The sequence below is a fragment of the Pseudopodoces humilis genome, chromosome 4, assembly GCF_049639895.1.
Source record: "Pseudopodoces humilis isolate 2021_Gansu_Grassland_sample_001 chromosome 4, ASM4963989v1, whole genome shotgun sequence".
NCBI classification, from domain to species: Eukaryota; Metazoa; Chordata; class Aves; order Passeriformes; family Paridae; genus Pseudopodoces; species Pseudopodoces humilis.
In genome coordinates this window covers 43,577,613-43,594,060 of record NC_142203.1, presented here as the reverse complement: position 1 = coordinate 43,594,060, position 16,448 = coordinate 43,577,613, and the positions used below count along the sequence as shown (strand labels likewise).

At 36.6% G+C, this 16,448-nt stretch overlaps 1 protein-coding gene across 1 annotated transcript in view; it reads right to left on the bottom strand.

The window, feature by feature from the left end:
* Window positions 1–246: 246 nt before the first annotated feature.
* The window catches only part of MLLT3 (MLLT3 super elongation complex subunit), a 115,514-nt gene continuing 99,312 nt past the window's right edge, over window positions 247–16,448 (bottom strand). The window contains exons 9-12 of the mRNA XM_014252387.2: window positions 15,020–15,119; window positions 12,144–12,215; window positions 10,215–10,286; window positions 247–3,484 (exon numbers count right to left, since the gene is read on the bottom strand). Of these exons, the coding sequence (XP_014107862.1) occupies window positions 3,353–3,484; window positions 10,215–10,286; window positions 12,144–12,215; window positions 15,020–15,119 (376 nt within the window). The 3' untranslated portion in view covers window positions 247–3,352. The remainder of the gene's footprint in view (window positions 3,485–10,214; window positions 10,287–12,143; window positions 12,216–15,019; window positions 15,120–16,448) is intronic.

The window sequence follows — 16,448 nt, the reverse complement described above, 5'->3', positions numbered from 1 at the left end:
CTAAAAGAAACTTTAATAGAAATATACTGGGCTCTCCAAATGCACTGTACTGTGTGCATTTTGTTTCCGAAATTGAAAGCATAGACTTTTCCTAAAAACACCAAACCAATGAAGAGAGAGAGTAATGATCAACCATTTCTTACAGTCCAAAGACTGAAGACTGAGCACTGGCTTAGTTTTACTTCAGAAGACTCTCTTCACTTTCAGAGGAGGAAAGAAGACCCTCCCCCCCCCCCCCTTCTTCCTTTCTAGCTCTTTTTCTTTAGCATGGACTAAGATGGCCTTCAAATTTAGATGATACTGAAAGTTTTGTCAAGCCTCTCAGCTGATTAGAACTTGTAAAAAATATTAAAAATTAAATTAAAAAACTGTCTACCCAATTGGACATCCACTTTCTGAGGAGGAAAGTTACTAGTGAGAAAACTGTCTTTGCTACAGGATACTACTAGTGTTCTAGAAACAGTGACTCACGCTGAGAATTACTCTAGATATTGGAATTTACTGCTAATCTCTGTCTGGTCCAAGTTCTCTCATACAACTGTTTTAAACAGCTTTATGTTAAGTAAAACTTCAAAACATTTGTTGCCAAAACACTTTAACCCATCCCAAAGATCAGTGCTCATAGGTATTAAAGACTTGGACGGGTATCTTCTTGCTTTTCCTTTAAGAGAAATATGAATGTCTGAAATTAGGTGAACATAGATTTGTTTCTGTATAAAAAATTAGATTAAAATACTAACTTCAAAATTTAGATCAAAGCTTAGTCATTCTATTTCTATTGGAGTTTTGTGAAAAAGTCAACACACACATTGACAGCAAGTCTATTTTCTCTCTCTCACTGAATTAGAGAATTTAAGGTTCATCCACAGTTTACATTAAATTCAGCACTGATTTGATACTGTAATTGATATCATCTCCCTTTTATGCCTATTCACCTAGTTTCTCTTTTCCTCCACCCCTGTTCTCAGTGTACAATAAAGCTTATCTGGTATTTTAAGGGTAAAATGATTCATTTCACCATTTCTAAAAAAACAGTGCAATAGTCGTACTAGAAGTATCCCCTTCTGAAACTCAATGAGTCTTTATCACAAGACTTAGCTAGAAAAGTCTAAATGGAAAAATTTCCATATACATCTGGTATCACTAAAAGACAGGAAAGTTGAACACACATTTGTAGACCAAAGGTTTTAAAGGTTGCTTTTAGATTACCAAACATTTTTATATAAAACAATCAATAAAAATTGAAGTTTATCCCCTTTACATGCACCCCTCTTCCCTTCCCCATCGCCACCTGCCTTCTGTCAATAGTAAAGTTAACATTACACTCCCACTCCTCCATCCCCTCCCCAATTGCACATTAAGACATGGACTTAAAAGAACAACATAACGCTTCAAGTATGCTTCATGCCAATCATCAATAAGAGTCATAACATTACTGAAAAAGTACACTTATTCTTCAGAAGCCTAAGGAGGACTTCCTGCAGAGTATGATCAAACATTTTAAATAAGAAAAAAGTCCCCCAACCCAATATGTATCGTGCCCTTTCAAAAAAGAGTAAAGTGTAAAATTTTCTTTGGACTTAAAGAAACAGTATTAAGATTTAGCATCTGAATAAGAAATAACCCCAAGAGTTTTTCAGTGCTGCACAAACTGTGCACATGAAACAGTAAGTCATAGAGATACTACTGTTTAGCTCTACACATAGAGACTACATGTGGCATATAAGCATACACATGACATACTGGCCTGTCTAGCAACAAGATACATTTTTTAGTCTGGTAAACCTGAATAAACCTTTGAATCCAGAAGTATTTTTAAAATTATTATTTTTCTCTTTTCGTTTAGGAATTTGGATTTTTAATAAAAAGGTAATGATTTCATCAAGAAACCATCAGCAATATGAGAACATGAAGCATTGATGTGAAACCAAGTGATCTTTGATCACGCATAAGCAAGGATCCTGATTTTAAGAAATAATGGATGGTATGAAAGAATACTCATTTTTATACACAAGAAATTCTTCTGGAAACACAGTAAGGTCATCAAGCAGATACCAAAATCCGGAAACTATAAAAAGCATATGTGCATGTATGTGTGTGTGTATATATATATATATATATATATGTATATATACAGGTGTGGTATACAGGTGTATATATAGACACACACATACAAATGATACCATACATGTATTTATTCCATGTATTTATTTAACTGTATAACAACATTTTTTTTCTTTTAAAATAAAAGGTTTTAATTTAGCAGTTGTAAAAAAACAAACTAAATCAGAAAAAAATCCCCAAAACAAACTAAGCAGATCATCTACTATATGAACAAACAAAAATGATATGCAAAAAGTTTTATGGTAGAAGTGAGTCACACACTGGCAGCAGAAGAGTGTTGAAACTTGAAGTAATAAATAGCTCCAAATTAAGAATTTTCTACAACATTTTCTTTAAAGACAGGACAAGTACTTTTATCTTGTGCTCCTGCAGAACACCTCCACTCTAATATATATTTAATTTTGCAACATTTAAATGGACACAAGAATGTAGACTGCCAAGAGTTGCCAGATTCAGGACAGTATACATAACATCTTTTGTTGAAAGTCTTATTGGTTTATTCACTGAGGCTAGACAGCAAGTCATACGAACCTATGTGGTGCACTCTTTAACCATGGTCAATACCAATAAGTGGATAGAATCAAGGACCTGCAGTCCAGCTTTCTGTGGTCCAACCCACTGTGGTAGTCAGGAAATGAAATACAGGACCACTGCTTGGCCAAGTTTGTATCTTGTCTCCTGGAACTGCAGAGGTGCAATCAAGACTGTAGTGTTTCAATTGACTAAAGAAAGATAGCAAGAAGTGGCATTTTAATATGAATAAGGTTATTAGGCTTGTGAGAGTACTGCATCGAAAGAGCACACAAGGGACCCCACTACTTGCAATATCTGGTAGTGTCACTCAGTGACTCATTGACTTTAGGATACATGTATGCAGTAATAAATAGATCAGTTACGTAGTAAGGCAGTGTGTTGAACATGCATTCATCTTGTGGACTTGAACACCACAGAGAGAGATACATGATATCATACACATTCATTAAGAACAAATATTTTTGTTTGTTTTTCTGTGTTTTTCAAGGCTATCCAGGCAAGCTTCCAGAGCATTTTCTTCTTGAGAAGAGTGGTCCTCTGAGTCTGGTCACTTTTTCTCTCCCTTATCAAGAGACTGGCTTGAAGGAAAAATAAAAGATGAAGAGGTTTTTGTTTTTTTCCCCTCCATTTTGCTCGCATCATTCTGCGTATGTCACTTAATGAACAGTTTTCGATGCAGCTATATGCTGAATCCTCAGGAGGCTCCAGATGTTTCCAGATAACTCTGCAGTTTACGGACTGTAGTTTTGTCCAGCGAACAAAGATCAAAGTCAAAGGTTGTATTTGTGATATGAAAGTGTCCAGTTTCTTCTATAAGATTTACTATCTGAAAGAAAAGAAAAGAGGCAGTTGGAAATTCTGGAAGTTTTACATACTGTAAGTATGTAAAGTATACTGTAAGTATAAACAAGTACCATATGAAGGCCTAACATGACCCAAATTGCCCCAATACTTGCAGGTTAACCATTATCATTCACTTCCTTTCTTATATACATTATTGTCCAGATTACAGCGCCTTGGCTTTTTTTTTTCGAGATCATCATCAACCATAGTGTCAGCATACTCATCTGCTGTTCCAACAAACATCAGCATTTATTCTTCAAATGTTCAAAGAAAATATGCTTATTTTCTAATTCAGTAAAAAAAAAAAAAAAACGGGGGAAGGGGCAACATTATACCCTTAACTCAAACAAATAATTAAAAAAATCCCAGGTAGATCTCTGGAATATTTACTGTACAGCTGCTAAGCAGGTTACTTTAGGACATAAATGGCATAAGCCTTTCTGCAAGCAAGGAAAATAAATCCTTAGAGAGTCCAGTCCATATTAAAAAATAAATGAAAAAAAATACAAGAGGTCTTACATGAACTGTTAGCTCAAACACTAGCAGTCACTTTTTGAGTAACAGAGTTAAATCTATTTTATTTTTTTAGCCAAATTAACCATGGAAGGGCTCCCAGCAAGGTCATAAAATCACTTAGGTTGTGGGGTCTTCAACCTTGGAGATATTCCGAAGTCCTGTGACATAGTCCCAAGGCAACTGGTTTAACATGTCCCTGTGTCCTCCAGAGATTCCTTCCAATCTTAACCATCCTCCAATTCTGTGAAATCAACAGTGGATACCTAACTTGTGCCCTTCTGCAGTTGTGACATTTTTAGTCTCTACACTGTAGTCTGTATTTTTGAAGAGTGGTTATACTCAACATGCAATTGCTGTAAAAATAACTACAGGTATGTTAAGTTCCAAGATGCACACCTGCCTCAAAAAAAAAACCACTGAGCACCTTGAAAAGCCAAAGCATTATTTGTCAGAGAGGGCTAACACAGTGCCAACTCACGGTTGCTATGAATCTCTTATGTGCTGTTTCCTTCCAAGAGACAGACATGCCAAGAGCACACAGAAAAGTGCCCCACCCTGAAGCACCCTCTGAGTAGCTGATGGGCTGACAGAACAACACTGCTCTTCTCAGTCCTTCCAACCACCCCTTGTGCAGCACTCCAAATTCTGTCTGTGACCTCCAGTTTGAAAGAATTTAGTTCTGACCTTCCACATACACCTCCACTGAAACACTACTGCGAGATATTCCTCGACTGTTTTGAGCTTTATTACTCTGACTGCAATCCCTATTCCACAGTTGCAGGAGATACAGACGTAGGCACACATGGATTACAGAACGTACCTTAAAAAGACAAATCTGGTAGTAATAACCAACTTCAAAAAGAACAATGAATTGAAACTAAATATTTTGTAGATTTCCACTCTCCATGTCATTATATAAACAGATATTTTTTCTTCTCAGACCACAGAAGTAAAGATTATGTTAATGATAAATGAAATTTGAAATGTGTATTGTCAGGCATGGAATGACACAGCTGAGGACAGTTTAAATAGAATGGATACAAAATAAAATAATAAAAGGAAAATGCTTGTTACAATAAAAATCTTGCTTTTCAATCACCCTTTCTTTTCAAATGTGGGAAAAAATAAAAATAAAATCTGTTTAATTTGGTTTGCAGCTGCCCAAAATTCTCAAAGTACCTGGAAAAAATCCTGCTTTTATAAACACATCATTAAAATCTGTACCTCTAGCTTTCAATTTCTTTTCCATATAGGAATTTTTATCTAAAATGACTAACTTCATTTGTCTGCTTGTTGACTCACAAATTTTTGTAACATTTTTCCATCCCCTACTGTTCTGCAATTCACATGAGGAAAAAAATAACCCAGTGGGAAAAAACTGATTGATATCAGAAGTAAACTTTGATATATACTATTATTCTCATTTTTGTCACTCTCTTGAGCCTCATCTAAGAGAGAAGCAAAGGTAAGTAGTCAATCCAGCCTCTTTTTGTAAAGTCTGCAATCTAATCTTGGGCTTGCTATCTGAATATCCACTGTAAGACAAATAAATGGCTGCACAAGAAGTTTACAAAAGCAGAGGGCAGGAAAATGCAGCTACATTGAACAACTCTATTGCTTCCTTCTGTTACTGCAGAAGAATACCACCCCTAGTAAGAAGATTATGTGAAAGTGTTAACACATGTATTTTTAAACAGCACCACATATTTTAAGAAATGGATAGGGACTTCTATTGATCAAGTTCTGCTTTGGGCTTTTACGTCTAGGTCAAGGGAAACATAAACATTTTAAACATATCCCTCATCCAGCCCCCAAGACATACAGTCACTATGTCTGGGCACCTGGCAAATGACTGAAATGAACCCCAAAGGCTTTAATGGATGTACAAAAATGTATCAAGATAAACCCAGACAACTCAATGAAAAACACCTGCCTCTGTGCCAGTCAGTGAGGAATGCATGACTTACAGTATTAGCATATGCATCGTTGAGCTACTCAGAAATTCTTCAAAAAGAATAAAAGGTTGAGATTAGTTGCTAGGTAAGTCTGACGGTTCTAACATTAAAAACAGCATTAAAATGTTTTATTCCAAGAGCTCAGACTGCGAAGAAAATATCCCATTTGTTCCTGCTGTATAAGCTTTGCTTTTTTGCTGTAAATTATGTCTCTGTTTACATAATGTCTCTCCAGCTCAGTTTCATCATTATCCATCATAGTATAACTATTTATCAGCCTTTAAACAAGCAAATGAGTGTGTTTGTATAAGGAAGCCAAAGTGCAACTAATGACAGTCATTTTTCAATTTATGGAGGGTTTTGGGCCATGTGATAGTTTCCAGACCTCCAAGCTGCCCCTGGCAGAAAATTCTAAGAAGATAGTTGCCATCTGAAGTTAAGCACCTTGGGAACATGAGCAATCTAAATTTAAGCCATGCTGCATACTCTCAATTTCTTCCTTACTTCTGTGCTGCCTAATGCACTGGCTTTCAGATTTTTTTACCAGCTGAAGATATGACTTCTGATGCCTCAAAGTAAGATACAAAGCCCTACCAGAAATGTTGCTGTCTTTCGTGGGATCATGCTAACATTTTCTGCATTGAAAATGCAGTTAGAAACACTGCTTTAGCATTGGACATGTAGCATTAACATCTGATTGCAGAATCAGTTAAAAAACAAAAAAATGAAAAAAAGCCCCAACAACAACAAAAAAAACCTCATCACTGTAAATTCAAACCTCTTTCCTTACAGTGAAAGATGTGACAGAGGAATTTGTTTGTAAATATAATTTCAGACCAATTTCTGTCTTGCCAATATTCATACAGAAACAGCTCACAGTACTAATTTCTTGGTGAAATAGTCTTCACAAGTGAGGAACATTTCTTGTCCCTCTTGGGCAATTCTTACATGTTTGCAAGTAGCTAGCACCTAACATCAGAATGACTTCACTATGTATCTGGGCACTTGCAGTACAGTATCACATCTGTCCCCTCTTCTCTCTTTCTCAGTTTTCTTTAACAACGCATCTCAAAGATAATGCCTCTCTTGGGAAAGAGACACATTCACAAACGGATACAATTTTCTCTTTTCCAATTTGGCTGCATTCCTGTTTGCTGTCATGCCTATGGACTGGGTAACAACGGAGACAGGAAAGAAAACGAATTTTAAAACTAAAATCCTTTTCACGTCCCTCAGTGTAAGTTTAAAAAGCCTGTGCTTTTACACAGTATCAATGCCTTCATTGTTCTTTTGCAAGTTCCTTCTCTGAAAATTCACTTGAAGTCTCTGTGCAAGAGACTTACCTGCCCTAACATAAACTAAGAAGATGACAGCCAACATTCAGGAACACACAACTCCATCACCATTCCATTTCAACACCAACACCTCTAAAACTCTTGCAGCTGCCTACAGTTTTCTGTTGTATATTTTTGCATTTGATCCCTCTTCTCATGTAGTAACCACAATCTTGTTATGCAGTTTTGCATCTTGCTGCTCTCACCTTTGTACCTCCTACAATCTCTATGTATTTCTTAGTCTAGAAGTTTCATATTACTTCCTAGAAACTTTCTCTGCTCTGCATCTTTTTAATTTCTGTGCACACTGGATGTATTTTACATTAACTACATACTTATGTAATGACACTTAAGGTGGGATGGCAGATTATTTTTAATGTAGAGAAGCACTGATCTCTGCAAGTTGTCCATTTAGTATTGGGAAAATATTTCTGTAAATGGATGAAATCATATGAATTAATGAGTAGCAGAATATTGAGGGATTAAAGGGAGGGATTAAATTTTAAAACTAAGTTGTGTTTTGTTTTACAGCAGCATAGACCATTCACTAGTGCAGACAGGCTAACAGGTAAGTAACCTGTCTCTTCCACTGACTCCTGGTAGACCTTTGTAGCCTGTTACTATGCTGTCCCAGCAGAATTGAACCACTGTCCAGCCTGAACAGCCATTAATCCAGCTTTCACTGGGGCTGTACCAACAGCCTGCAAACCTCTGAAACATGGGAAACAATCTGAAAGAACAATTTCCCCAGGAAGGCAACACCAGCTCTACATCAAGCAAACTTTCATAATGTAAATAATAATGTGTAAATAATCATGGATTACAGCATTAAAATGCCTCATCCTAAAGCAAGTTGTGAAGCAAAATTCATGAATGAAAGCTTTCTCTGGTTAAAATTGTAAAATTTAAATTGGATAAATTAAATTTAAATTGAATAAATTGTCTCAAGAGAAAAAAAGTCTAGTTTAAAATGCACAAGAATATACTGCTCTTTTTCATTTATTCAGAATAGAATACTCTAGATTTCCAGCTCAGTTTCTTTTATGTTTCTTTTCACATGGTTTTTCTTTGTATTAGTAATTTCCCACAAAGCTTACTATAACAGTACTCCAATATTAGAATGAATGCAATTTAGTGGACAAACATATTTTTCTAACAAAGACAAATAATTCTTCATCACCAAATAAATGCTACCAGTGAGAAAGAGAATGAGGGGTTCAACTTGAAGCACTTTAATTACTTTGAAAATATTTCTTAGGCCAAATAATTCCAATTGGAAAGGATTTTGCCAGTCCCAGTCCCTGCTCAGAGTCCCACTCAGCTGTGGAGTCAGATCTACTCCAGGCTTATCCTGTCAGGATTTCAAGAGCTCTAGACCACCATGATGGGGAAAAAAAAAGAATATTTCTCGCTTGTTTTTATATTTGCTCTGCACAAAATGCTTTGAAGCTGATTTTATTTTTCAAAATGCCATATGTAGCTACGTAAGCCCTATGGTCTGCAGGCTGTCAAGACAGCCCCAGTGAAAGCTGAGTTCATGGCCTGACTGACCAGGCTGGGACAGTGGCTCAGTTCTGCAAGCTGTACTGGCCACTGATGTGCATCAGAAGTGATACCATTTGGAAGCTATGCCCTGGATAACTGAGGAAGTGAGCGCTCAGGAAGCAAAGACAGAGTGGCTTTTCCAGATTCAATTTTAATTTAATTCAATTTTAATGTGAACTCTCTGAGAATCAATGATTAATGTGAAGTGGACAGGGTGTTGAAATTGCTTTATTTTAGCCTCCTGCAAAATAATTTCCCGATGCAGATAAAAATTTGGCTCTGCCACCATTCTGAAAACATGATTTGGTTTCCTCTGAAGGAAAAGGAAGCTTGGGAGGCAACAGTACATTAAACATGGAGAGTAACCAATATGCATCACTGTGTGTTATAAAGACAAAATCTGACATAGCTACCAGAATTCATCTTTAATTAAGAATATCCTTAATCAAAATTTTCCGTCTCAATTACCTCTCAGTAGTTTTCTCATCTTTACTCACCATACTGTGATCACCACTGATCTAACAAAGTAGTTAATGCTCGAGCTTGCAAAATATCATTAGCACACTTAGTCAAGAAATTCAACAAGCGACTGCAATAATTTAGAAGTGGCAAAAATTTTCCTCTTTACAACATCCCTGAAAGTGGGACATAATTGTCCTAAACATAATAAAACCATCCGTGTTGCATTTGCATCTACTATGTTGACAGTGCTTACTATTTTATCTTCACAATTTGCAATCCAATAGTACCTGACAGTACCACCAAAACTAAGAATATTTTCTTTGCTATTGCATAACCTTTCATTAAATTTGAGCTTTTTTGGTTTGGACACTTTCATATTTTACTCATTCTATGACTTCAGAACATTCAATAAATATATTATGTTTTTTGTCAAAGTGGGCTTTGCATTGAATTCTGTTTTCTGCTTGCCACAGGAAAAAAACCCCTTCAATTGTTTCTGAGACGAGGCTGGTCATTTTCAGGACAGAAGCAACAAGATTTTTTATCAAGTCACAGTGCACAGCAATATCCATTATCCCATTCTGCTTTCATAATTATTGATACAGTATGTTAAGAAGATAACAAACTGGTAAAAAAATTATCTCTGGCTTTTTTTTTTTAATTTTTCATTTAGAGAGACAACAAAGTTGAACACTTTATTAAGTGCAAAAAATTCCCCAAGCTATAGTGTAAGAGGTAATGGACTTCTACAGGCTTGAAGACTATTAAAGTTGATAGCAGGGTTTTTAACCAATAACTGATAACTTATTACAGAGTTTTAAATGAAAGCAAAAAGAAAAAATATATGTGACTTAAGAATTTCAATGAGCACATTGTGATAGTGCATTAGAATGCTTCTCACCTGCTGCAGTACATGTCTCTCTCTCAATGTCATTAATCTTCTGTGGAGCTCTACTAATTCATCAAGATATGCCTAGAAACAAATTCCCCCCCCATAAACAACTTGTTAATTAAGTAGTAGCAATGTAATTCATAAATTTCAGATGTCTTCAAAACCAGTACAAATAGAAATCTTATTTGCAGTCTTGGAATCATATAATATCTTGAGATACATATCTTGGGAAGAGACCCAGAGGGAATCACTGAGTCCAGCTCCTGGCTCTGCACAGGACAATGGCAGGGGTCATAGCCTGTGCCTGAGAGCACTGTCCCTTTTCTGAGCTTCTGGAACTGTCAGGCTGGTGCTGTGACCAGTTTGCTGGGGAGCCCATTCCAGGGCATGGCCACCCTCTGGGTGAATAACCTTCTTCTAATATCCAAGCTTTCCTGACTCAGCTTCAGGACATTTCCTCAGGTCCTGTCACTGGTCACAATGGAGAAGAGATCAGTGCCTGCCCCTCCTCTTCCTCTCAGGAGGTCCTCCTCAGCCAATGAGTTCTCCACCTGCAGTCTCTCTTCTCCAGGCTGGACAGACCAAGCGACCTCCATGCTTCCTTGTAAACCTTCCCCCTAGGCCCTTCCCCATCTTTGCAGCCCCCCTTTGGATGTTCTCTAATAGCTTTAAATCTTTCTTAGAGTACAGCATCCAAAACTGCACATAGGACTTGAGGTAAGACCAAACTCTTCTTTGAGGTGTGTTCTTTTATTAATAGACTGGCATTCCCTAGCTTAATACAACATAAATATAAATTTTTGTGGTTCTTTTAGATAGTTCACGCTGACAGAAATCTTCATAGGTGGTCACTTGCTGTAGAAGATAATCTCTGTATCTCAACTGTGCCAAAAAGTATCAAAAGTCTGAGGATGCCAGCCAAGCATCTTTGGAAAACATGTATTATCCTCGGAAAACATATCCCATTTTTCTACGTACAAACCAAACCCAAAGACTCAAAATCAAATCATTCTTTTTCTCTAGAAAGGTATGTAATTATTTATTTTGTCTCAACAGGAAAGAAATAATAAGGAAAGAAAGACTATGCAAGACTAATCCACAGGTTCCAGCACTTCTTCCCTGGGATGTCAAACATGTCCCACCTCTCCACCTTACTATCAACTTTCTCCTTCAGCCTGAGCCATCAAAAACTTCTTTTTTGCTTGTAAGCAGAAAGAGATATGACACTTAAACTAAGCAACCAAAACGCAAACCAAAATATCAAAGTACTAAAAATCTAGGTACTGCAAATAAAAATCTAGACACTAAAAATCTAGATGCTGAAACTTCCATCTTTTGCCTCATGTTATCACAAAATTGACACTAATACCAGCAAAATACAAGCCTTCAGATAAACTTATCCATAATGGGCAATTGTGCTATGTTCAGTCCTGGAAGCTCTTGCCCACAGCCAGTAGACCAATTTTAAATCAAACTATCTCACTGTTAAACATTGATAGTTGCTTCAAATCATTTTAATTAACATCCTAAATCACACTGCCACTTCCTAATACAGCTTTCAGAAAGGATTCTGGAAAATCGATGATTATTTTTCCCCATAATAGATTTGCAGGCTAGGAGTACATCTGTGAATTCTCAGCTACATCTCATTCCTCTGTGAAACACAGTACAAACTCATGGTGGACAGATGATAAAACAAATAAAGATTCCCAACTGGTGAAATTTGACAAATCACCTGATTGAAAAGAAGGAAAAAAAATTTCCGAAGTATGAGAGAAGATAAAAGAATTCCGGAAAGGAAACAGAGGAAGCTCTGCACCTAAAGGAATCCAAAGCAAAGATGTACTAAGATTTTCATTCTGTAACCAATGTTGGCATTTGGTAAGCACGTTAGTATCATATTCTGGAGTAGTTTATTGCTACCTCATTGTTATTTACCTTATCACAATCCCCATTCTTCATTTGTTTATCTGTTTTGTTTTGCTTTATTGGACTTTTCACTTCTAAAATCTGAAAGAGAAAGAAAATACTGTAAAAATTAAATTAAAATAGTGGTTACAACTATATATGGAAAATTCTGCTGTTACTAATACAAACTCCAAACTGAGTTTTTAATTTTTTAATCCATATAACTTACTCATACTTTTCAGAACAAAAAGTAACTTACAGCTGAAAATACTGAGGTACAGGAATGAGATTACGGTGATATTATTAATCCTTAAAAGAAGGAATTTTATGTCATTTAAAGCCTTCTCACCACTTTTTTTCCCCCTATCTTTCATGTGGTTGTAGGATAAGAGGTGATTTGGCAGATACAAAGTGATGCAAAGTGTCTCTCCAGTGCCTTTGAAACATCACATTATCACTGTACTTTTCCTGGGTTTTTTTTCCCCCTCAATGCTATCTCTTCTCTTTGACAACAGAGGTTTTGAAATGACCATATGATTTATAACTGAAAAAGAAAGTGATTGACAGTAATTTCTTTTGCACTTATATGGTACTCTTCCTCCAGTGCCACTCACACCCATTTACTATCACTCATACAAGCCAAGATTCATCTGTTACTGAAACAGATCCAAGAAGAGCGTGTCAGCAAGCAGCAGGACACCAATGCTTGATTTGAAACTTTTAGGACTAAAGGCAGGAATACTTGAGGGAAAAAGAACTGTTGATTGTTCCTTCAGTTTTTCCACCGAGAACACTTTTTTGAAGTTAAAAGAAAAATCACCATATCATTCCTAACCTAGAATATAACCAGTTCTTCTGAAAAACATCAAAGAAAACTAAATAATCATAGATAATGGGAGACTATGCTTCACATTTCATTGTAAGTGAAACTAACATCACTAGCATGATTAACTCCAAAACCATACCCAAGAGCCACAATACAGGATAAAACTCACTAATTAAAACAAGGAAATAAAGCATGCAAGAACAAGTCTTCCAGAAGCCTTACTGACATTTTCCCCCAAGTCCTCTCTCATTTCTCCTTCCCTTGGTATAAATGATTAAATTTCATATGTCCTCCCTAGGCTGACCAGCAGCTTTAGAATACACTTGGCAGACAGCTATTTCTCTATCTAGTGAGAGTGACTGCAGATCTGAGTTACCCTTACTTGATTTACTTAGCCAAGTAAATCACGCTCAGAATCAAAGCACACATTTTTGAAGAATAATTCTAGTACTTCTGTTTAACACCCGCTAGGGTTACTGCTGTGTAGACCAGTACCAGAAGTTTTGTCTTGGGAAAAAAACCCCACCCAACCCTACAAAAAACCAGACCTTTAATCGTGGTTTCAGTACCTTTTAGATGCATTTATTGTTTTCACAAGAAGAAAACTCTTGGTTTCAAATACAACCTTGCCAAGAACACAGTATATTTGAAAAAGCACCTTCCTTACAGTGCTCTTGATATGCAGTCAAAATTTAACATCTTAAGCACTCTTTAGATGAGATACAGCACTAACCATGTCTGAGAAAGCTAACACAAACTCTGTCTTAGCTCTTCAGTTCTATAAAGAAACTTAGCTAACACAAACCTGATTTCATCAGTAAAAGGTATCATCTTGTCAAGCAGCACTAAGCTACCAAGAAGAGATTTCAAATGTGGCTATAGTCCACACAATTTGAATTCTTACAATGCTTCCCAAAATTTCCAATTTGCAGCTTGATTATAAAATTTAGATCAATTAAAGAAATAGAAAAAGGTATGTGAAAGTATGTTAGCTGACACACAGCTATTGTTTGGAGTGTCTAAGTGTGGAGGTAGACCTTCTACTACATCACCAACAGGGCAAAGGAACACAAAATGATAGTGGGCTATATAGTGACAGTGGGCTGCTGATATTGAGACTTAAAGTTACTTAACAAATGCACTGACTCTTTAGAAACCAGTCTTCATTAAATAACAAGCCATAGACAGATTTTTTATTTTTCTTGTGCTTATGCAGTCAGTAAATGCAATATTCTTCACCCCTTGAAGTCCTGAGATTTTTAACCTCAAGACTATCTCTTAAAAACTTGCAGCTTTTGTACAGAAAACTTAGGAGAGCCTACAGTGGTAAAAAATATGAGTATTTTCTGAATATGGAATTACCTTCTCTCTGTCCACAAAGTACTACTTAGCTTGTAGGGTTTTTTCCCCCACAGTGTATTTGAACTTAGCTAACATGAATTTTAATATCTGGGGTTTGTACTACAGCTTGTATTGGAAATCTTAACAGAAAAAGAAAGGCAAGTAAATAATATCTGCCAGATAATTGAAGCAATTCTAGAGACGAGAGATATAAAAAGGACCCACCCATGAAACTCACCCTCTAAACCTATAACTTGTGTCAGTTCACTTAGACACTATTATATTAACTGTATCATAACTGTAAGTTGCCATTTATTGCCAGTATGAGTCCTAATAGCTTTGTGTGTGATACAACTGACACAAGAATCAATCATGCCTCCTTAAAACAACTGACAAATGGTGTATTTGATTTTGTAAAGAATTTAAGTGTTTATATTTCATTTGATATTTAGAGAGGCTTACTGGGAGTGAGGTACTGCCCAAAAGCTAATTCTCATCTGTCCCTGGAGTATTTTGCAACTCTAGGTAATTAATTTCTTTTTTTTGAAAAACCAAACTACCCTATGTTGCTACCTCAGAAATAACAACCATGTTAGCTCTTACAAACCTTGAACAAGTACTCTGATGCAAAGTAAAAACTATTGTGTCTTCCAGTGCAGTGAAAAAATACTGTATCTTTCTAGATAAACACTGGTGGGGGAAAGGAGAAAAGATGAAAGCCAAACTGCATTTTTTTTACCTGGCTGTTGCTGGTTTTCAGTACAGGTGGTGCTGGGTCATGACGCAGCGGTGAGGAAGCTGAGCTGCTATCACTATCGCTGCCATCACTCAGACTAACCCTGTGGAAAAAAGAGCCACAGCATTACACCTGCAGACAAAGGGCTGTCAAATGGGGTGAGCCAACCTTGGACCTTGCTAAGCAGGCTATTGTTAATCAAGGTCACACGAAGGAGAGGCATCTGAGCAGGGCTGCACTCTGGAAAAAACTCTTTGCAGCACAAAGAACAAAGCTGCCTGTCTGCCCTTGGCTGAGATGGAGTGCCCAGTTAAGAGCAGCTAACACTACAGAAATGGTTAAATACCTGCAAAATTAAACTGCTTCTCCCTGTCTCCATTCATAACTATGTAAAAGAAAGAGGGTGGTCTTTAGGAATACTTTTCTGCTCTTCTAAAAGCTTTCCAAACAGCTGTACCTCTCACCTGAATATGTGTTTTACTGAAAAGTTCCTTATTTATTGACAAAAGCAACACACCTTTTCCTGATTAAAATTTTAAAACTTAGCATCTCAGGAGAGGTCACATAAAAAGCCCAGCACCTAGTCAGTTTCACCTTTTATTTATTTATGAACAACAGGGAATATTTTTTTGTTGGAAAAAACCACATTAGTTATTGGGGATAAAAAGAAGTAGGGAAACAGTAGTCTTAACGTTTCATTAAAAAGCTGAAACAAAATCTCCATGCTTGGAGACAAGCTGAGCTTGAAACAATCCTTTACAGAATCACTAACAAGTTCTCAAACAGCTGTCCATCTTCGTCTTTTCTCCTTGATTCCAGCTGCTAATGTTTACCAGGGAAGCAGCTGACATTTCACTAAAATTTTCCTATTATCTTCCCATTCGAGCAGTAGCTGACACTGGCACTTGGGTGCTGCACACTAACAGGAAAACCCTCTGAATTACATAAAGAACCTAATATGAGGAGTGTTTGAGAGAGGCAGTTTCAGGTCTTCCATAACCTTGAATTCCGTCTGGATGAAGCTTCAAGCTACCTGTACACCAGATGAATTTTGGAATGCCTTCTGAAGGTTGTAGCAAGGATGCAGAAGCTCTTTTTAAAAATCAAAAATTGTAAAAATTTCTGTTACAGACGCTTGCTTTACTGTCTGATGCACTTTTATGCATCATCTACTGCATGCACCAGAGAATTTACTTGGAATTCAAATTTCTTTGATTTGGATTCAATTTAACAACTTAATCTTAAACCGGTAAGCAAAGAGATCTTATGACTATGTACAGAATAGCTTATTCAACAGTTGAAGGACAATTTTCTCTAATTTAGGCCTGGGAGTAATTATAACTCTTCCTCTCAAGTCACAATGGCATGAAATTGAGTAAAGTAAAACAAATGAGGATCATCATAGCTGTATTGATCAGTACTGTAAGAGTTT